The 23,616-nt window shown below is 40.3% G+C and overlaps 1 protein-coding gene across 6 annotated transcripts in view; it reads right to left on the reverse strand.

The window, feature by feature from the left end:
* Positions 1-23,616, reverse strand: part of osbpl6 (oxysterol binding protein-like 6) — a 170,778-nt gene that overhangs the window by 14,280 nt on the left and 132,882 nt on the right. For all 6 annotated transcript variants that reach the window (XM_043693527.1, XM_043693522.1, XM_043693523.1 and 3 more), the window contains 5 exons: positions 17,429-17,566; positions 15,850-15,937; positions 7,909-8,162; positions 6,423-6,560; positions 2,695-2,758 (listed from right to left, as the gene is read on the reverse strand). In XM_043693527.1, coding sequence (XP_043549462.1) covers positions 2,695-2,758; positions 6,423-6,560; positions 7,909-8,162; positions 15,850-15,937; positions 17,429-17,566 — 682 coding nt within the window. The remainder of the gene's footprint in view (positions 1-2,694; positions 2,759-6,422; positions 6,561-7,908; positions 8,163-15,849; positions 15,938-17,428; positions 17,567-23,616) is intronic.

The raw sequence follows: 23,616 nt of genomic DNA on the forward strand, positions 1-23,616 counted from the left end.
TTGCATATTAAGATTTTCTTTGACTATATTTACATACAAAAACGTGGAAAGCAGTTTAATGCTGTCACCACTGATTAGATTTTACAGTTCAAATAATGAGTGGTGAATGGAACTTGCAATTATTTATGCTTAAATGGTTCAGTAACTTCAGATAGAATACGAGCTGTTAACTGACAATAACCAAACGTTGTCAGTTGTAGTACGGTTCCACCTTTAGCTTTGCAAAATTTAGCTTTTACTGTTTATCACTCAATGACATAAAGATGTGATATTGTCACACTACACAAAAACTAAACTTGCCTTCGAGTTAAGTCTATAAGTGCAACATATTAAGTGTAAGCCATCTTTTCACTATGTGATAATTGCATTGCCGTCAACCTTCCTAATGCGGACAATTAAGAAGTAATATATATAGTCATCTGGTAATATGAATCTTGAGTATTGGTGAACGAAAAGCACATTTTATTGAATCTTTTCACTTTGCCCTCATCAAGACATTCACAAGAATACCAATCCAAAGAAGAACATTTTATACAGTGTGAGAAGAGAGTGCTGACTGGTTATTAAGTGCACTCTGATTGTAGAAGCATTGCCATGGAGTATGTACCAGTCCGATGGTGACTGATGATTAACTGCCAATATTTAAATTGAAACCAGGCACAATATGTGTATGTCTTTCTGTCTGCATAATATGCTTGTGCGTGCCATATTGCAAGTCAACCTACATGTAGGTTTAGCTGTTAAAAAAGTGGAACTGCTGCAAGGAAAGAGCTATACTCCCTCTGCTGGACACTTGGTGTGCAAGTAGGGAAGAATCACTGGTCATTAGAAACAGGGACAAAGCAGAGCAAAATCATATACCATCTGAATTGTTCTCTTACAAATTTCTTTCAAAATTTTTTCAATGACAATATTAAACTCCTGCCGCTCACACCTCAGCACCTGTCCTTTACAGCAATTTAAAGCCTGGCTTACCAAGGGGCATGTCATCAAATATCTGATGATGGATTTATTAAAAGAAAGGTCTTTCATCCAATGCTTTCAACAAAATAGAGCACTGTACTTCAGCAGAACAATCCAAATAAGTGACCAGAGAACTTGAGATTTCAGTAAAAGGAAAGAGACCAAGCAGCTACCAATCTGGAGGGATAGTTAACACCACACAGGCCACAATCAATGAAGACTGGGGACAATATTTATCCTAACACTCAACACTGGAGTCTCCCACACACCACCTCCCCAGGGGTCCGCTTTCAGCCCCCTACTGTACTCACTATACCCATGACTGCGTCGCCAAATACCAGACTAATGCCATTTGCACATTCGCTGATGGTCGAATCTCAGATGGTGATGAAACAGACTACAGGCGGGAGGCGGAACACCTGGAAAAATGGTGCACTGAGAACAACCTAGCTCTCAATGCCGGCAAAACCAAGGAAATTATTATTGACTTTTGACGGAATACTACTCATGCCCCCCTACACGTTAACAGCACAGAGGTGGAACGAGTGGAGAGTGCCAAGCTCCTGGGAGTGGTCATCCACAACAAGCTTTCTTGGACTTTTCATGTGGATCCACTGGTTACAAAGGCCCAACAATGTCTCTTCTTCCTCAGGCAGCTGACGGCGAATACCTTTGCCAACTTTTATAAGTGTGCCATCAAGAGCATTCTGTCTGGATGTATCACTACCTGGTATGGCAAATGTACCATTCAAGATCGGAGACAGTTACAGAGAGTGGTGAACTCGGCCCGGACAATCACAAAGGCCAACCTCCCATCTATAGAATCCGTCTACCAGGCCCACTGTCAAGGAAAGGCCGCCAGCATTCTCAAAGATGCAGGTCAGGCATCATCTGAGGAGCAGGAAAATTGACGTTTCTGGTCAAAACCCTTCATCAGGAATGAGGCTTCATTCCTGATGAAGGTCTTTGGGTTAACATGTCGATTTTTCTGCTCCTCGGATGCTGCCTGACCTGCTGTGCTTTTCCTGCACTACTCTAATCTCCAGCATCTCAGTACCCACTTTCACCTTCTCAAAGATCCATCCCACCCTGGCAATGTTTTTCTACAACCACTACCATCGGGGAGAAGGCACAGAAGCCTGAACACACAGAACAGCTGGTTTCATAACTGTATCTACCCTACTGTGTTAGAATACTGAATGGACTCTCAAACTCTTAACATTCGCCTGTACCTGTATTTTTGTTTTTGCCGCTGTTTACCTATTATTTACTTATCTATGCTACTATACTCTGATCTGCCTGTGTTGCTCACAAGACAAAACTTGCACTGTGCTTTGGTACACTTAACAATAAATTCAATTCAATTCACCAAAATGATTTGCGGGATGTACCTATTTAGGTGACTTGCTCATGCCAAATAAGTGATAAGCAGTTATAAAACAACAAATCAAATTAATGCTCAATATTACAACTGTGCTCAAGATTCCATGAATATGACTATAACAAATGTCACCAATAGTCATATGTTTTATCCCATTTTTATAAATTCATACAAATAAAAGTCGGCAATTAAGAATTATTCAGATGAGTAATTAAAGATATTTCCAGTGATCTAATGTCATAACATTTACATGTCTTCACATCTACTCCACTAACTTCACACCAAAATCATCTCAGTGGGAAATTAAGACCAAATTTCTGTTTTTAGGAAAGGTTCGAGTAAGTGGATACCTTGCCAAAAGACAAATTTCTTTGATTCACAATGGCAGGCAGAGATCGGTGGATGGTGGCTGACCTGTAAAATGAAAATATTGAAATGGTTATAAAAGTCAAAGGAGCATTTTGTTTGTACAATATATATATTTAAAGGAAGTTAAGAGCAGTAAAGGTTCACAAGTTGTTCATATCTACAGAAATGTGAAAGGCATAGAATGCGAGGAATGTTGTAAACCATGAAAACTACCATTGTAAACTTGTTAGTAGTGGTGCAGCACTTCCACGGGGTTAGGTTAGTGACAGCATATCAAGTTTACCTTGGATGTCTCCCTTGCAAATGTGCACATAGGAACAGGAGTAGGCTATTCAGCCCATTCCAGCATTCAATGAGATCATGGGCTGATTTGTGACCTAACTCAGTATACCTGCCTTTCATCCATATCCCTTACTACCTTTGCGAAATAAAAATTAATCTATCTCAGATTTACAACTGACCTAGCATCAACAGGTAGGCACAATGATACGTAAAGCATTTGGCATGCTTGTCTTCATTGCTTAGACCATTAAGTATAAATGTTGGGACATCATATTGAGATTGTAGAGGGCATTGGTGAGGTCACTTTTGGAGTACTGTGTACAGTTCTGGTTACCCTACTATATTATTAAATTGTACAGGGTGCAGAAAAACATTTACTGAGGTGTTACTGTGACTGGAGGTTTGAGTTATAAGGAGAGGCTGGATAAGCTGGAATTTCTTCACTGGAGCATCAGAGGTTGAGGGGTTTATAAAATCATTTCCCTGGGAGTGGGGAGTTCAGAACTGGAGGGCATATCTTTATGGCGAGAGGAGAAAGATTTAAAAGGGACCTGAAGGGCAACGTTTTCCACACAGAGGGTGGTTCGTATGTGGAATGAACTCCCAGAGAAAGTGGGTAGATGCAAATACAGTTACAACATATAAAATACATTTGGACAGGTACATGAGTAGGAAATGTTTAAAGGGATATGGGCCAAATGCAGACAAATGGGACTAGTTTAATTTGGGAAACCTGGTCAGCCTGGAGGAGTTGAACTAAAGGGTCTGTTTTCGTGTTGTATGACTCTATAACTGCCATTTGTGGAAGACAATTCCAAACCTCTCCCCTGTCTTTGTAAAAGTGAAGAAGTGCATCGAACATCTCTCCTGAAGGTCTATGCCCCAGTTCTAGAAACCCCAACAAGTTGGGAATAGTTTGTCATCTGCACCGTCTTTTCCTGTTAATAGCTTGAAGACTTTGATCAGATCACTCCTTAACCTTCTAAATTCTAGAATGAACTGGCCTAATTTGCATAATCTCTCCTCATAACTTAACCTCTGAAGTCCAGGTATCAGTCAGCCCAGCAGATTCAGAAGATATTGTTGAAGGACTCTGGATGAGCTGCTGCCTTCAATTTTGTTGATGGTACACACTGCTGTCATTGTGCCTCATTGCTGAAGGGAATGAATGCTGAAGGTGGTGGATAAGGTTCCAATCAAGCAGCCTGATCTATTGTGGATGATGTGGAGCTTCTTGAGTGTTGTTGAAGTTGCATCCATCCTGCAACTGGGGAGTATCACACTCCTGAATTGTGCTTTGTAGAAGGTGAACAGGCTTTGGGGAACCTGTGGAGCCTCCGACCTGCTCCTGCAACCACAGCATTTATATAGCTGATCAACTAGTGGATCAGTTGAATGTTTATGAGAGTCTGGCAGTTTTCATTTTTACTGAATTCAAGCAATATATATGGTAACTTAGAAAAAAATATAATGACAGAAAGTTTGTATGGACATAGATTACTTATCATGGAACATCTGTTATCTATTGTAACAGAAAGAAATGTTGTGAGAAACACTCAGCAAGTCAGGAACTACATCTGAGGACAGAGTGACAAATCCATTTCAGGTATCTCCTTTCAGCACAACTTTGCCTCAATTTCTGGCATTGACAGAATTCAAGAAGCTGTTTAGCTATTGGCTAGCATTAACAGCCTACAACAAACAAGTCACTTTTTTCACACTGATCTCTACTTGGAGACAGCTTATGGGAAGCACCAGCACAAACTATATTCCAGGTGAGTAACTTTAATCCTGACCATGAAGAATGGTTCACCAGTAAAGGATACTGTTGCTAATCAGGGCCTGCATATGTGCTGCTTTATCTTCTCAGTGAATATATTCTCCATTATGACATGCGCCACTAAGAGCAGAGCCATTAGAAGTGAGATGTCATAGTCTGTTAATTCCAACAGATTTTTATAGCCCTACAACTTTGTGGAACGTCCTATCCCCTGCTTATCCATCACATTATGCTGGAAGATCAACCTGGCTCAAGAGAGGGAACAGCTGAATATTTATACAGCAGCATCCCACACAAATTAGAATGAGGTATCAAACTAGATATACTGCAACAACAGGCTACACACATGCCATAGTAAACACATCTAACAAACTAGGCAAAGCTCTTCATTTGTACCACATGCAGTTAAGAATGGTGGCAGACATTCAGGCAATTAACAGAAAGTGGCAGGTCCTGAAAAAAAACTAATTCAGCAGGGGTGACAGAACAGGAGAGAGCGTCAGATACAAATACACAGAGTGTACAACATACTGGCAGAGACAGCTAGCAATATAAAACAGGAAAGGAACTGGATATGCATCAATCAGGTGGTTAATAGTGAGGAAGGAGGTCTTAGTTTAAAGGGAGATAAGAACAGGCTGGTCAGATAGGCAGATCAATGGCAGATGGAACTTAATGCTAAAAATTGTGAGGGGATGTATTGTGGAAGTTGTAACAAGATGTGGGAGCACTCAATGTGCACAACAAAAAAAATCCAAAATCCTAACAATAAACGCAAGATAAACCTCACCAACCAATTACCACTTTAGCACCCCCATAAAATAACAGCAAAACTGTGGAATGGACGGCATGGTGGCTCAGTGATTAGCACTGCTGCTTCTCAGTGCCAGGGACCCAGGTTCGATTTCAGCCTCGGGTGACTGTCTGCGTGGGTTTCCTCCAGGTGCTCCGGTTTCCTCCCACAATCCAAAGATGTGCAGGTTAGGTGAATTGGTCATGCCAATGTGTCCATAGTGTTCAGCAATGTGTAGATTAGGTGCATTTGTCAGGGATAAATGCAGAGTAAAGGATAGGGGAATGGGTCTGGGTGGGTTACTCTTCGTAGAGATTCTATGATGAAATCAATAGTGCCAATGAGGAATCCCTAATCTCAGGATCCTTCAGTCCAGTTTCTGCCAGAACCATTCAGCTTTTCATCTTCTCACAACTTTGATCCAAACAACAGGTAATTACTCAAGGAGCGGTGACATCATGATAATATTTCACCAGCTCTGATCTGCTTCAGATTTACTGTTGGGGTTGCTCATATCCCAGAACAGGCTTCGATGAAGTTCATCCTTTGGTGAATTTAATTATTTGAGTTTAACGATAAAATTATTTACTTAGCATTCATGTATTGAAGATTTTCGCTTTCAATGGACAACATGGTTACATTTCATCCATGATCTACTTACATCTGTTAGAATGTGGAGATGTGCAATGATAAGTCAGTAGAGAGAGTTCTAAGATTTTCTTTTCACTTTTACAACGTAATTTAAAAGTAATTTATGATAATTTAAATGCATAGCTGAAAATTTTAAAAAAACACATTTTTCCTTTGAGGTCAGTTGACTTTTAGATCGCAATGGATTAGGATATAGATCATACCTGCTCTGCAAAAAACCGGAATCCCTTGTCTTCTCGAATACATTCATATGTCTCTCCAAGCACAGGATTAAAGGGTTTGAAAGTAGCTCTGTAATATGTTGTAGCATATCCTGAAACTGCAAATGTAGCAATCATAACCTAAAAATTTAGGACCAAAAGATGCAATTAGATCAAGTTGGGAAACAGAAAAATATAATACCCAAATATACACAAATAACCATTGCTTCTCTATTATTTTAGTCTAGATTTTTTGTTTAAGTGAAGTTACCCAGGTCAAATATCTTAACATGGCATGTAAATAAAACAATCAAAATTTTAGTTCTGGAGACACATTGAAAGAAAAATATTGGTCTTAATTTTCCAAGTTCTATTCTAATAAATTATATTTAAATTTCTAGTATTGGAATGCATCTTGAGATTGTGTGCGTTCAACAGAGCAAAGGTAACACTACAATCTCTGTTCAACACGTGGTTAGGTTGAAGAAGTGCACTGTCACTACTTTCACGAATCCACAGGTCACAACAAAAAATAAAAATATTTTTCCCATTGTGAAGATCATTAATAAACAACGTCAATCAGATCTTTTAAAAAGATAATGATGGGTTATTATCAAAACAAAACTTATTCAATAAAGATGGAATAATTGTCTCACATGCACGGTCAGTAATATATAAGTATAAATGTTTGTTCCTATAAACATCCCCAACACACACACACACACACACATTCTCTCTCTCTCTTGGAAAAGACAGAGTGGGGAGAAAGAAAACGAGATTTCTCTGCAGATATTGCTGGAAAGGAAACACCAGCCAACGGGTTATTTATGAAGACAAAGGATAAAATGTAGGATGTTTTGTAATATGCTGTACTTCGTTTCTAATATTTTCACACACACGTGGTCAAGTTAATCCTGCACCGTTGTCTAAGGTATCAACAGCTTGCTGAACAAATAGAATCTTGAGATGGTCTATCAATCACTCTTTCAAAAGAACAAAACAAGTTTCACCCCGAACTGACGTAGAGGGTTTCTTCTCAGCAATGGGAGAGGTCCACTTACAACCTGTTCATAGCAAGCTTTCTTCCAACTCAGCTTGCTCTACCATTAGATTCCCCCTAATTCAGTTGTTTCATAGCAGGATTTCTTCCAAGCCAGTCACCATTCACTAACAGCAAGATCCACACAAAAGCAAGTAGTTATCACACCCATGCAATTGCTAGTAAGCCTTGGTTTAAAACAAAACTCTCCACTACCACAGTAAGTGTTTAAAGAAACTTGAAACCAATTCCCCTTTCCAAAAGACTTCAAAATTAAAGTCCTCCAAACAATGTTGAATATAAAGTATGTTTGGAACACTGGCAGCAACACTGCTTAATCACAACAATCAAACTTTGCAAAGATCGATCTTTAACAGCAAGAACAGATCTGAACCAACAATAAAATGGTAAAACGAACAATGATATTCAATTACAAAGTAAAAAGATTACCATTCGGTCAAATGGATCGTCCATTTCGGCAGCCTTATCTAACAATTCGGAATATTCCAATTCTTCGCATAGATGCTGCAGAGTATTGAGGGGTTCATTCAGCTCAACTGGCATGGAAACCTTGGACAGATCTTTTCCGATGTTATTTCTCAAAATGTTCCACAGATTGATGCTACTGGTATCTGGAGATGGTGCCGGGAGACACGTACGTCTACCATTTCGAAATGCACCACTACTGAGCTCGTCATTAGATACTGTAACAAGACGAGTTAAACATTAAGTAGTACCTGCTTAATGTTACGGAGATCTAACGTGGGTTTCCTATGAATAAGCTGGCAAATCAAGACATATTATCAATGTTTCGTCAATATTCCACGCATTAAAACACAGAGCTGCTGACAGCAGGGAGCTCAAACTTGGGTACGGGATGATTATCAAAACCCAATGGCAAAAGCTCAAGCCACTTCAGAGAAAACAGGATAAAGTGCATTTGTGATTGAGAGAGCAGGAAGTGGTCACAGAAAGACAGAAGGAATCAGTTACTGGGATACAGTCACCTTGAAGTGTATTGAAGGAATAGGGAGAGCAGAGATGTGTCTAGAACTGCGCAGCATACAGCAAGGAGGTTAGGAGCCAGGCAAGGACTCAAAGCACCACAACAGGCAGTGACGCCAAGGGTATTCCAGAGTCAGCAGTCAAGGGTTCTGGGAGAGGAGAGAGACTGTGAATTCTTGGCACTGGGTTGGAGGAAAGGACCCAAGCTGGATGCAAGTGATGGGATCTACACACCATTTTGGAATCCAGGGAAGGCAATATAAGGACTCAAGGTTGTTCCGCATCCAGGAGTTCTCAATGCATCATGACACAATCTAGAGCCAAATGGCTCAGGAAAGTCCAAAGCAAATCAACGTCACAAATATACTTGGTATGGCCCATCACAATCAGATAAACACACAGTCTGAGGTTAAGCTATTCGATAGATTTTCAAAATGAGAAACTGTTGGTTGGATTCATTATACATATGTGGCTGTTCACCACATATAGAGTCATAGAGATGTACAGCATGGAAACAGACCCTTCGGTCCAACCTGTCCACGCCGACCAGATATTCCAATCCAATCTAGTTCCACCTGCCAGCACCCAGCCCATATCCCTCCAAACCCTTCCTATTCATATACCCATCCAAATGCCTCTTAAATGTTGCAATTGTACCAGCCTCCACCACATCCTCTGGCAGCTCATTCCATACACGTACCACCCTCTGCATGGTAATGTTGCCCCTTAGGTCTCTTTTATATCTTTCCCCTCTCACCCTAAACCTATGCCCTCTAGTGGGCGGCACGGTGGCACAGTGGTTAGCACTGCTGCCTCACAGCGCCAGAGACCCGGGTTCAATTCCCGCCTCAGGCGACTGACTGTGTGAAGTTTGCATGTTCTCCCCGTGTCTGCGTGGGTTTCCTCCGGGTGCTCCAGTTTCCTCCCACAGTCCAAAGATGTGCAGGTCAGGTGAATTGGCCATGCTAAATTGCCCGTAGTGTTAGCTAAGGGGTAAATGTAGGGATATGGGTGGGTTGCGCTTCGGCGGGGCGGTGTGGACTTGTTGGGCCGAAGGGCCTGTTTCCACACTGTAAGTAATCTAATCTAATCTAATCTAATCTAAAAGTAATCTAATCTAATCTAGTTCTGGACTCCCCGACCCCAGGGAAAAGACTTTGTCTATTTATCCTATTAATGCCCCTCATAATTTTGTAAACCTCTATAAGGTCACCCCTCAGCCTCCAATGCTCCAGGGAAAACAGCCCCAGCCTGTTCAGCCTCTCCCTGTAGTTCAAATCCTCCAACCCTGGCAACATCCTTGTAAATCTTTTCTGAACCCTTCAAGTTTCACAATATCTTTCCGATAGGAAGGAGACCACAATTGCACGCAATATTCCAACAGTGGCCTAACAACCCTCCACCACCACCCTCTGTCTTCTACCTTTGTGCCAGTTCTGTATTCAAATAGATAGTTCTCCCTTTATCCATGAGATCTAACCTTGCTAATCAGTCTCCCATGGGGAACCTTGTCGAACGCCTTACTGGAGTCCATATAGATCACATCAATCTTTTTTGTTACTTCTTCAAAAAACTCAATCAAGTTTGTGAGACATGATTTCCCACGCACAAAGCCATGTTGACTATCCCTAATCAGGCTTTGCCTTTCCAAATACATGTACATCCTGTCCCTCAGGATTCCCTCCAACAACTTGCCCACCACTGAGGTCAGGGTCACTGGTCTATAGTTCCCTGGCTTGTCTTTGCTGCCCTTCTTAAACAATGGCACCACGTTTGCCAACCTCCAGTCTTCCGGCACCTCACCTGTGACTATCGATGATACAAATATCTCAGCAAGAGGCCCAGCAATCACTTCTCTAGCTTCCCACAGAGTTCTCGGGTACACCTGATCGGTCCTGGGGATTTATCCACCTTTATCCGTTTCAAGACATCCAGCATTTCCTCCTCTGGACATTTTGCAAGATGTTACCATCTAGTTCCCTACAGTCTATATCTTCCATATCCTTTTCCACAGTAAATACTGATGCAAAATATTCATATGAAGAATTGCTAATAAGCAAATGGCTTTAGCAATGACTCAGCCACATGTATCAGCCTGGAAACCAGTGGTTCATGGAAGTTAAATTCATAGTTAATGGATGGAAGGCCACATTGAGTCAGCTTTGTTTCATTGTTTAGTGAGATGAATCGATTTTAAGGATGTTTATGATCAAAGTTCAAGTTTTAAAGCTCCGTGCCTCTTCTCTACACGCTTTGTAATTCATTTGCTCTAATGTGTAGAAGAACTATCAGTTCATACATATGGCATGAGAAGATGGAGAATGAGACAAAAGAGAAAATGGGAAAGGGACGAGAGCGAAAATAGAGGGTGGGATGGATCAGGGCAGAGATAACGAGTAATGATATGGACCAGAGATCGAAAAATGGGGTTGGACAAGAGAGGGATAACTGAGAATGGGATTGGTAACAATAGGTAGAATGGCTGTCTAAGGCAGGAGGGTATTGGGACAATGTCACCAGAGGGAGTAGTAGGAGGAGAGCGATGTTTCCCAAAGGTGCATACAGGCCCATTTGCTCAGTATTCTGCAACATAGCACACTATTGAATTTCATAAAAGTTGTGATACCTGCTCATTTCAGTGCTTTTTAAAATGAAAGCTGTTCATGGACATGAATACAGTGCTCAGAGGACTTTACACCTTTCCCAGTGAGCTCTAGTAACTGTTTGATAAACAACTCATACAATTAATTAACAGCCTTGTAAGATTTCTTCTTATTTATAAGAGTAGTTAAATGTTCATAATCACATTAGAACTATTTTGATCTATTACTAATGGATTATATATGATGCCAGACCAAAGAAGGAATCAAAGTTACCATGGCAATTAGATATTAACTGAAACAAAGTGTTTCATTACACAATAGTTCATAATCACCCATAGTTTATATATTGAAAAGTACTCCTTACAGAGCAGGGAAGCCTAAGTAATTATATTTTAAAATTCAGCTCTATTCTCTTCCCTGTCCTTGAGAATTCACAATTGTATGAGAAATTAAACTTCATGTCAAGTAGGAATATTGTTAATTAAATCCAAATTCTCTTTACATTGAGTAGGTAGATGATCAGCTATTCTGATGAAGCTACACTAAGCCATAGAGATGAGGAGTTTGAGTAGACCATAAGACCATAAGACATAGGAGTGGAAGTAAGGCCATTCGGCCCATCGAGTCCACTCCGCCATTCAATCATGGCTGATGCGCATTTCAGCTCCACTTACCAGCGTTCTCCCCGTAGCCCTTAATTCCTCTAGACAACAAGAATCTATCAATCTCGGCCTTGAAGACAACTTCATTGAGTTGTAGAATTGTACGTCTTTATTAAGTCTCCCCTTAATCTTCTAAACTCCAATGAATACAATCCCAGTATCCTCAGCCGTTCCTCATATGTTAGACTTGTCATTCCAGGGATCATCCGTGTGAATCTCCGCTGGACACGTTCCAGTGCCAGTATGTCCTTCCTGAGGTGTGGGGACCAAAACTGGACACAGTTACTCCAAAGGGGCCTAACCAGAGCTTTATAAAGTCTTAGTAGTACATCTCTGCTTTTATATTCCAACCCTCTTGAGATAAGAGACAACAACAACAACAGAACAGGATCTCCTCCATCTTTACCCTACTGCCAACATTAGTCCATCCTCATCCCTTCTTAATAGATTATTTTCCATCCCTCTCCGAAACTGATTTGCTTCATGAAATCTACATCTATTTCTTTAACTGAATGTCTGACTTCAACAAGGCTTCTGATGACTAAGCAATGACTCATCAATCCCAAATACCTATTTGTCAACGTTAGTTACGATTGGAATCCCAATATCCTTTAAAAGGAATATCTATTTCAGTAAATCTAAACTTAGCTGCTTTATTCTGTCAAATGTTGCTCTGAATAAGACTCGCACTTCCTTTCCAATGTCCTTGAAGATATCAACATTAACACCAATATCTCCATGGTTACCTCTTCCACCAATCACCTTTACGTCTTTCTTATATCAATTCTAAACAATCTATAGCATAAGGCTGCTGTGGTCAAATTAACCAAGACAACAAACTGTGCTGACGTTAATCATTTTTAAAGAAATGAATGGATTGCATTCAGGATAATATCTTCCACTGAATGTGGGAGAACTTCAATATTCAAGCTAGTTCATACAAAAAAGAAATTACAAAATACTTCTTCACACAAAGGGCGGTAGAAGAAAGGAGTCTCTTTCAAATGGAGCAGTGATAGGAGTTCAATTGATAATCTTAAATGGCAGAGTTTTTTTCCTAGCCAAAGCTGTTTAGGGGTATGAAGTCACGGCAAGCGAATGGAATGCAATAAAAGTGATCTCATTGAATGGTACATGATATTAGCAGGAAATGTCAGAGTGGATAAAGATAAACAATTTCCATTGGTTGGGACTTCTAGAACTAGTGGGCAGAGGCTGAGAATTAGGGCCAGATTATTCAGAAGAGACGTTAGGAAGCATTTCTGCACACAAAGGATGATAGTGTTAATTCTCTTCCACAAACAACGGTGGATGCTGGATCAGGGATTAATTTTAAATCTGACATGGATAAATGTTTGATAAGCAAAGTTATTAAGGGATATAGGTCAAAAGCAGGTATATGGAGTTAGGGCAAAGATCACATGATCTGATTGAATGTTGGAACAGGCTCAAGGGACTGAATGGTCTATTCTTGTTCCCAGCTTTCAAACTTGTCCTTCCACTTTCCTGGCTCTATATGCTATTCCTTTACACCATTGTAGGTACCAATCCACAACACCTGTATTCTTTCAAACTAAATCCAAAATGACTCAGTCATGTTCTTTCTGTCCTTTGAAGCTCTTTTTAAAATACTCTTTGTCCATTGATGTATGTTTGGGAACCCCTGCTCTCCTTTCATCATTACCACCTCTTGCTGGTCGCACCCCCCACTAAAGGTGCTCCATACTCCTGCATGAGGGACACTACACAAATGCAAGTTTTTGTTGTGGCTGCTTGCGTAAAGCTGGTCACGTAAATCACATTACTAACACGGAGACTTCCTCACACTCAGTTACTCTTCACTTTAAACCTGAAACAACAAACACACCTTTAGTGTTAAGATTCCTGTTTATCATGAATATTCCATGATACAGAATGTTTAAATCATAGACCAGCTGAGCATGGTCATTGATCTGAGGTCTCTTGTTTCAGGAGATAAGGATGTACTGGTAGCTAGCGTAGTATAATGATACCCACTGTCTCAATAGGATAATTTGCTGCAATTAGTTTAATGAGATCCTAAGGTATGACACAATTATCTTTCAATGCTTGGAAGTTAATTTAAGTGACAAGAATATCATGTAGTGAAATGAAGACTCAGATGTTAATTCTCTATCCTTTGTTCGAAGTCTTTGCTAATCTGTCACCTCTCAATTTTCCAATGCTCTCCTTGATTGCAGAGACTGCTCGTTTGGATTGATTAAGTAGCTCTTCCAACTTAAAATATAATGTGTACAAGTTATGCTAATTCCCTTAAAATTCAATTAAAATCTAACCAATATTATTTCAATTTAATTGGTTTCTAGTTATGACAGGAGAAAGTGAGGTCTGCAGATGCTGGAGATCAGAGCTGAAAATGCATTGCTGGAAAAGCGCAGCAGGTCAGGCAGCATCCAGGGAACAGGAGAATCGACGTTTTGGGCATAAGCCTGAAGAAGGGCTTATGCCCGAAACGTCGATTCTCCTGTTCCCTGGATGCTGCCTGACCTGCTGCGCTTTTCCAGCAACACATTTTCAGTTCTAGTTATGACAACCTGCTATCCCTCCTGCTACAACTATGTACAAAAGCAGATGCCACAGAAAATTTAGAAATGATTAACAAATTCAAACAGTAAACTGAACTTAAACAACAGTATGGATCAGAGGCCATTTCAGGAATATGATAGATGTCGCAGTGAAAGAATATTCATTCATAAATGTAGTCTCAATACTGTACTGCTCCTTGCAACATATATAAAAATGTGCATTCTTTAAGTATGCTGTGGTGGTTAACTATAATTTAGTCACTGAGGAACAGATCAATTGTTCCAATAGAAGCAGACTTATGTTTGAGCTACACATTAGCCTCCCCATACCCCATGAACAAATCTTTCTATTCCTTTCTCTCCCATGTGCCTACACTACATCCGCTGAATACATCTATCCTGTTTGCCTCAACTACTCTTTCTGCTACTGAGTTGTAAATTCTAACCACCCACTAAGCTAACAAAGTTTCTCTAGAACTCATTTTCAGATTTATTACTGACATTCTTATAGCTAGTTCGATCTCTTCCATAGGAGGAAGCATACTCTCTCATACTCTATCAAATTCTTTCATTGTCTTAAAGACCTCAATCATGTTTCCCTCAATTTTCTCTTTTCTGGAACAAAAAGTCTCATCCTACTCAGTCTAGTCTATTCAGTATAATTTCTCAGGTTTGCTAGCAATTTGGTAAATCATTTTTCACTTCTATTTGTTAAATGGAGATCAGAAAGGTTCACAATACTCCAAAGGTGCTGAATTTAACTGAGGGATGACTGTTGCTCCCTCTCACCCAAACCCAGATAGAAAACAGGCTTCCCTAAAGCGACATTACTCTATAAGATGCCTTAATAAGCAGAGTAGCATTTCTGCTCCTGAGTAGGAGTAAGTCCCACCTCAGATGCACGACCTATGACCCCATTTAAGAACTTGCCTTTCATTGGATTGTGTGCTCTTTTTAATCTTCATTCCAAAATGCATCATGTCTCATGTACTTGGATTTAATTTGTTTTTCAATTAAACAGCCATTCTGCAAGTGTATTAACACTTGGGCGGCATGGTGGCACAGTGGTTAGCACTGCTGCCTCACAGCGCCAAAGACCCAGGTTCAATTCCCGCCTCGGGCAACTGTCTGTGTGGAGTTAGCACATCCTCCCAGTGTCTGCGTGGGTTTCCTCTGGGTGCTCCGGTTTCCTCCCACAGACCAAAAATGTGCAGGTTAGGTGAATTGGCCATGCTAAATTGCCCATAGTGTTAGGAGAAGTGGTAGATGTAGGGGAATGGGTCTGGGTGGGTTACACTTCAGCGGGTCGGTGTGGACTTGTTCGGCTGAAGGGCCTGTTTCCACACTGTAAGTAATCTAAAAAAAAATCATCTTGCATTTTGTCACCATCCTTTATACAAAATATACCCCAAATTTGGTGCTGAACTCAAATTCTACTCCTGAATCCAAATTGTTGATGGAAACTTGAAATATATTTTTCAACACACTGAAAAGTACATTTTCAGATGTTTTTAAATTTTATCATTACAAAATTGTAATGTAAGATTTTGTTCATACATTGTCGAGAAACAGTCTCTCCAACACTGGCATTATCTTCTGAAATATTGTCACTGACATCACTGACATAGGATTCATCATCGGATCCCTGAGGATTAAAAATAGTACAATCAGATTTATTGTGGGGAAAAAACAAAATTACTGGTACATCTTGGCTCCAGAAATGTTAAATACAACTAGGTTATATACAAGAATATAGTGTAATTTTTACTGGAGCTTGTGAACAAACTGGAGGAAGTTAGAGACAGTGCTTTTCAATTTTGAGATCAACTTCCAGCAATATATTTAAAAACATAAATAAGTGAACGGTATTGCACACCTGGTTTTGAAGGTGAGGCGAGGTAGATCAAGACAGAATTTGACCGAGTATGACATCAAGGAGCCCTAGCTAAACCGAAGTCAACAGGAACCAGGATAAAATCTTTCACTGGTTGTTATCATACCTGGCACAAAGCCTGTGGTCATTGGCGATCAACCATCTCACCTCCAGGAGATCACTATGAGAGTTCTTCAGAGTCATCTCATTGGGCCTGTGTCTACAGTTGCTTCATCATTCACCTTTCCATCATTTTAAGGTCAGAGGTGGGGTTGTTTGTTAAAGATCGTGCAATGTTCAGCACCATTCACAACACCTCAGGTAATGAAGCAGTCCATGTTCATTCACAGCAAAACCCAGACAATGTTCAGTCTTGGGCTCATAAATGGCATGTAACATTCACACTACACAAGTGCTGGCCAACGATCATCTCGAAAGGAGAGGCTAATCACCATCCTTTGACAATCAATCAATAACAATTATTGCTGAAAATTCCACTATCAACATTCTGGTGGTCACTATTGACCAGGAATTCAACTAGATCAACCACATAAATACTGCGACTACAAGATTACGTTAGAGGATAGGAATTCTGAGGCAAGCGGACAGCATCTTAGAGGGACAGCAATATAAATTTTGTTTAAAAGTGTCTGTGCAATCACCTGAAAGATAAAATGCCCAAGTTACAATATTTCTCATTGCAATAAAATGTAGCTTTCATTTCTGCTCAGTTTGAATCTGACAGTTCTATACTAACATGTGCCAAACTTCATAACTGCCAAAATCACATCGGAAAATTGTAGTTTTGCCCTCCCTGGTCTTTTATCCAGCCATTCAATTGAAGGCCAACACATTCCCCATTGCCCACTTCTACCCTTAGAGTATGTCCTGGAGGAGTCAGGATCCAGGACTTCCTCAGGTAACTCAATTTACAAAAAAATAATTGGACTTGCACTCAATTTCTGCACCTGTCAATAATTCAAACTATGAATCTTTTTTTCCCGATTAGCTTGGGGTCTCTTATTTTTTTGACCTCTAGGAATGGGCAAGCTTAAGAAAACACACTTCTAACTAAAAATGCATGGTCTGAAAGGATGAGTCTGTAAGTATTTAATCCCATTTATTATGAGCACACATGCTATAACTGAAGCGAACAGCTGGAATGCTCCATAAAACCAATATCAACAACGATCAGTCAAAATTTGGCTTTTCCTCCGCCACAATCAATCTTGTCCTTCAAAGTAAAGTAATATTTTGTCTTACCTCATTCTCGGAAGAGCTTGCTGATAGAAGCACTTCTTGAGCATCAAAGAACTCTGACACTGATTCAGACATGGAGAGCCTGCTCTCATTACAGACCTGCTGTGACAATGGGATGCTGGCATGAATCTTCCCGCCTGGCTGAAAGTTTAAATAAAATAAGTGTTGAAGATCATTAGCTTTAGGTATATTAGGCTTCAAATGCACTTGAGCTTCTGCAGCTAATTTTCAATGCATTTTTAATTTAGCATAACATTTGATCAGCAGCCTACAATGTTGATATTCCAACTCCATTATGGGTACAATTTGTATCAAGCCCTTTCATCGATTCTCCTGCTCCTCGGATGCTGCCTGACCTGCTGTGCTTTTCCCCCACAACACTCTTGGCTCTGTTCTCTAGCATCTGCAGTCCTCATTTTTTCCATAATTTATATCAAAGCAATGCACTTACCAAACCTATGTCACTTATAATAACACCACAAATTATTTGATCAATGCATTCAAACTAGTCACAAAGCAATCACAAAGCTGCCTTGAGAAAAAGCCTCCTAATTAACACAGCAAATCCAAAAAAATGGGAGAACAGGATGGGCATTGCAGTATCAATGATTTGATGGAAACATATTACTTTTAGGATGTCTTTCAGGATTGTGAAATATCTTCCAGCTTCCCTTTAAGAATATGAATGTGCTGTCATATGTTCATGTGCTAGACATACTAACCTGGAAGGGAAGTATTTGAGCTCATAGGCATTATTTCAGGGAGATGGCAAATGGGACAGTGATACTTTCAAAAAGTGGCACAAATTGGGCTCTGATCAAAATCTTCCCACCTGACTCACCCGAGTGGACAAACAGGTCACCTATCTATCACGCTTAGACTAGAGATACTAACAATACCAAGTCGGCCATTCACTTCAGCGTACAATGAAGGAGAATTAGCAATGTCAGGAGGGAAACCCAGCTCCGTCTCTGCTAAAGACTATCAAGCACCAGTAAAATCAGCAACCTCAGCAAATTACAGTACTTATATCAGTGGTACAATATTATATTATAATCAGTCGTTTCAATAAAACCTCCTTCATGCCAAAATTGTTCCTTCCACAATAACAGATTCCATTTTCAAGTGATTCTCTTAAAATTTTAAAGCTGTGAAAAGTGTGACTTTTTAAGAAGAAATATGATTGTTGTGAGGCTGAAAACTGCATCATTTGTAGTTAAGAAACATCACAAGCCAAATTAATGCAGAGAGACTGATCATCTCTGCTTGATGTGAATTGCAGTAGCGAATTGATCAAATTATTTTGCGAAAATTGTATTTACATCTGTTTTATGTAGTGTAAGCTAAAGTATTGTTCTATCATTGATCTTATTTCTAAAGTTATTTACAGTTTAGCTTCTATGAGGCAAGAAAATCACTGGCAGGAGATAAATTATTCACTGCCTAACTGGATAGTCATTATGTGGAGGTGCCGTTATTGGACTGGGTGGACAAAAGTTTAAGAATCACACACCAGGTTATAGTCCAAAAGGTTTATTTCGAAGTACAAGCTTCCACCTGATGAAGAAGCAGTGCTGCAAAAGCTCGTACTTCCAAATAAACCTGTTGGACTATAACCTGATGTTGTGTGATTTTTAACTAACGGGATAGTAGAAACCAAGATGACATTAAAATTTTAAGGTCTATTTGCAGGAGGGTCAAGTGATGCTGATGTGCTCAATAAGTGGAGAGACCCAAAACATGGGAACACAAACTGCTAAAAATGTGTTTTATTATTAATCTTTAATTTTACCTGGAGAAATCTTTCCTCAGCAAGTTGTCATTTATTTCAATTTCTGCTTGGGGAAACCTTGTCAAAGTGAGTTGATCTTCAAACCACACAGCTTATATGCTTAAAATATCTGTGAACACTTTGGGACAGAGAAGGCCATGCAAGTTCTATTTTTTTCTTCCATTCAATCGTTCTAATAATTTATCATTTAATTACAGATATAGAAACGTTGCATTAGCGACAATTTTTTCAGATAGCCATAACACAATTATGTAAAGCTACAGTCCACTGATTACTATACACACTACATTAAACAAATTCTTGAGAAACTTACATAAGCTACACCACATCTTGGAGTCTGAGTTTCAAGAGGTAGAAAAATATTTTTGAAAAGAGTAACTTTATATTGACTATACAGCTAATGTCTATTGGGTAGATCTGAAACAAAGAATGTTTTAATGGAGGGATGCTGAATTCAAAATGTTCTGTTTTCTCTGTAGAGATGCTACCAGACCTGCTATATTTGTCCAGCACTCCCAGATTTCCAACATTGGTATCATAGAATCCCTACAGTGTGGAAGCAGGCCATCTGGCCCATCAAGTCCACAATGACCCTCCGGACAGCATCCCACCCTATCTCTGTAACCCTACATTGCCCATGACTAATCCATCGAACCTGCACATCCTGGATACTATGGGCAATTTAGCATGGCCAATCCACCTGACTTGCATATCTTTGGACTGTGGGAGGAAACCAGAACATCGGGAGGAAACCCATGCAGACATGGCGAGAACATACAAATTCTGCATGCAACCTGTAGCTCTGTGTTAATCTATTGGGTAGATATTCCAATATTTCAGACATAAAGCAGATGGTTTCTTTTTCAATAAGGTGGTAACTGCTCCTTTTTACTGTGGAAACATTAATGCTGAATATTGCAATAGGACAGATACAAGTTGCCATCCAATTGTCAGACAATAACAATAGTTAAATGCTAGTTCAAACTATAAGTTAGATAGCTGGCTCCTTAATACCACCACTCAACAATACTGCCACAATTAATCAGAAAATGAAGAAATCAAAGTGTCACGATTTGCTGAGCAACAAGTAGAGATGCAACACAATTTAAATGCTGACGTTTTAATTTTAAAGAGAAATTGCTGCAGATAAACAGATTTATCAACCTGTGGAAAGCAAATAGACAGGGTTTACGCTCGGATAGAGGTCCACTTTTAAATGAGGTGGCCTTGCTTTTGGAACAGTGAGCAGCCTTTAATTGTTAGGACAAGACTGAATGTCCCAATCCACATTCCAGATTGAATATTTACATGGAGGTTGTTCAGCAATTTGAGATAATCTCGCAAATAAAATAACCTGCTGCCTGGTCAAAAGAGGTAAATCTATATCAATACCATTTCAAAGTTTTTAAAATGACATGTATTTCAATCACCAGGGAATGACCTCTGGAAGAAAATCAAACTAGTCAAATGAAGAATTAACCAGTTGTTCATACTTCAGTTTCAGGTTCTGAACCTGTGTGGTACGTTCCATACAGATTTTTAGACAGCAGGGGACAATTATGTTAGGCAGTGAGTTGGGATAAGTTCTTGAGATGTCTCTCTGAAGAGGAGGTCAGGTTTTCAAAATAAACTTAAAATGGCCCCAGTTCCTGAGCGGTGAGCATGTGACAACCCTCATGGGCAATGAATAGCAGCTGCAGCATTTCTGGTTGGAAAGTCCATGTGACTCACCGTCCATCCCCCCTTTCATTGATCAGGCTCAGTCCACCATGTTGGGCATCTACCCTGACGATGGCTGCTGCATTGCTAACTGAAAGTCCCAGTCAGTGCAGGAACGCAAATGATTAACAATCAGCCTGAACTTGAAACCTGCCTCATACCAGCAGCAACCAAGCTGATCCTATGATACTCTGATGGTCAGGGTACGGTTGAAAGCTAGTGGGACAGAGGCCAATGGTGCAAAACTGCTGCCTACTCCAATCTGCACCGACGTTTAACATCCAGAGCTGTGTGTTGGAATGAGGCTTTTTCAATATGATTGGTTGAGCAGACATGCTGTTGCTTCCCCAGTTTGCACAGTTCTCAGATGCTGTAGCAGTGATTCAGTGATTTTAATCATTGCAATTAGCTGTGCAATGTCCCATAAGAATTCTGTGATCAAGCATTAGGATAAATATCAGCAAGATTAGTTTGTTTGATAACTGCAAAATATAGATAAGAATTTTCTTCATGAAAAATATGAATAATTCAATTGTTAGCTTTGTAGGTCACAATTTAATTTTTTAATCCAGTGCTAGTATTCTCTCCTTTAAAGTGACTGAAACCAGTCAGATTGTAAACAGCCTCAAGCAGCACAAAGAATAAACACTAAACTAAAATTATCGTACCTCTACTAATGGAATTCATGCTTCTGACCAATAGTAATTTAGAGGGAATTTTGCAAACAGTTCCACTTATAGTACATCAGGCATGAAATCAAATTTCTCCACAGTTTAAGTGCAGAGAACACCGATCAGACAGACAGACAGACAGCAATGAGTCAGTACAGAAAGTTTATAATCGCAATTAACGCCCTCGTGTGAAATGGCTCATTTATGGAGTTCTATAGCAATTTTCATACAGTTCCTTAAGATCCTACTAAGGCTAATTAAAGAAAGCCAACTGAATACCTTAAGTTTGTCTTTAGGTTCCCATGGACACCCTGGCACAGTCTAGCTGCCTGCAGGCAGCCTTGTGTTGATAGACCATGGAACCAGTCCTCCAGGCCTGGCTGGAAGCTGCCCATGTCTACCTGGATGCAGAAGCATCTGCTAATTGGCTCAATGACAGCATGCATCACAGCCCCTGCTGGTTACCAAGATCTATTTTTCAATGTAAGCAGAGTCGAGAGATGTGGTGAGGTACAGAGTGGATATCGTCAGCCTGTGTGGATATTTACAGTGCATTTTCAAATTACTTCACTGAGGTGTAGCATGTAGATAAGCAACTGGGAAGGTCAAAGATAATACCTTGGTGATATTAGATGTCACTTTGTAGGAATGGAAAGAAGATTCTTTGACGATGTTTAAACAGATAAAACTACCAAATTACAAACACATTCAGCTGGATGACAGTGGAGGGACACTGGAGGAAGATAATGTAACCAACTGTATCAAAGACTGCATAAAGGTTGAAAAGGGTGTAGGTGGATTTTTACTCTGTCATGGTCACAAAGGATGTTACTTACACATTTCATAAAAGAGTGAGCTGTTTTGGTACAGTGGCAAGGGCATAAACCTGTCGTTATTTTTGTTTATGAAACATGGGCATCACTGACTAGACCAACATTTATTGCCTAACCACAACTGCTCACAGGGCAGTTAAGGGTCAACTACATTACTGTGGGTTTGGAGTCATGTGTAGGGCAGACCAGGTAAAGACAGCAGTGCTATGCCTTAAAAGGGCTTTAGTAAACAAGATGGGTTTTTACAGCAATTGACAATGGTCCCACGGTCACCACTAGGCCAGCTGTGAAGGCCAGATGTTTCACCAAATTCAAATTTCATCGTCTGTCATGGTGAGACATGAACTCCTCTCCAAAATACATGTTTGAGATTCTGGATTACTAACCCCAAGACATTACCACTACAAGTCTCCTTCTCCAAGGAGATGGAGGGGGAAATAATGCACTCCACTCCCTGCGGCGCCCACCTCTCCCTGAACAACTCCAGGGTGTCGGTGGAGACCGCGTGCTCCTTCTCCAAGGACACCTGGGCTCTAACGTAACCGCAGAAGAGGGGCAGGCAGTCGGCTCTAACGACCCCCTCTACAGCCCGCTGCCTGGACCCGTTCATGGCCAGTTTGGCCAGGCCCAGGAGCAGACCCACGAGGAGGTCTTCAGACAAGAAAAGGGAACTTAACAACGTCTGTTTTTTCAACCATTACTGCACATACCATTTATGTGAAATAACTCCACAGAGGCAGATATCCTGTTCCCAAGTCACCCTTTATTTACACAGAGTCTTTGACACTGATCCAGCTCCCTCAGAGTGCACAGGATGACTGACACTCCTGTTTATTATTTTTTTTAAAAACCCCCAAACTACCGCCTAACTGTGGTAGTACTTATTTATTCCCCAGCACCCATGGTGTGTGTGTGCAGGTGTGAGACACAGTGAGAGACACAAGGTGTACGAATCTTTAGTCAATTTCCACCACCAGGAAGAAAGGAAACACCTGAGTGGCCAGTGACAAGCAGTGTCCTTCACAAAAGGCAATGCTGTGTGATCAAACAGTGAAGGGGAGGGTAGGGACTAAATCAGAATAGAGTGGGAGGGGGAAATAATGCGCTCCACTCCCTGCGGCACCCACCTCTCCCTGAACAACTCCAGGGTGTCAGTGGAGACCGCGTGCTCCTTCT

This window comes from Chiloscyllium plagiosum, chromosome 7, assembly GCF_004010195.1.
Source record: "Chiloscyllium plagiosum isolate BGI_BamShark_2017 chromosome 7, ASM401019v2, whole genome shotgun sequence".
Classification (NCBI taxonomy): domain Eukaryota; kingdom Metazoa; phylum Chordata; class Chondrichthyes; order Orectolobiformes; family Hemiscylliidae; genus Chiloscyllium; species Chiloscyllium plagiosum.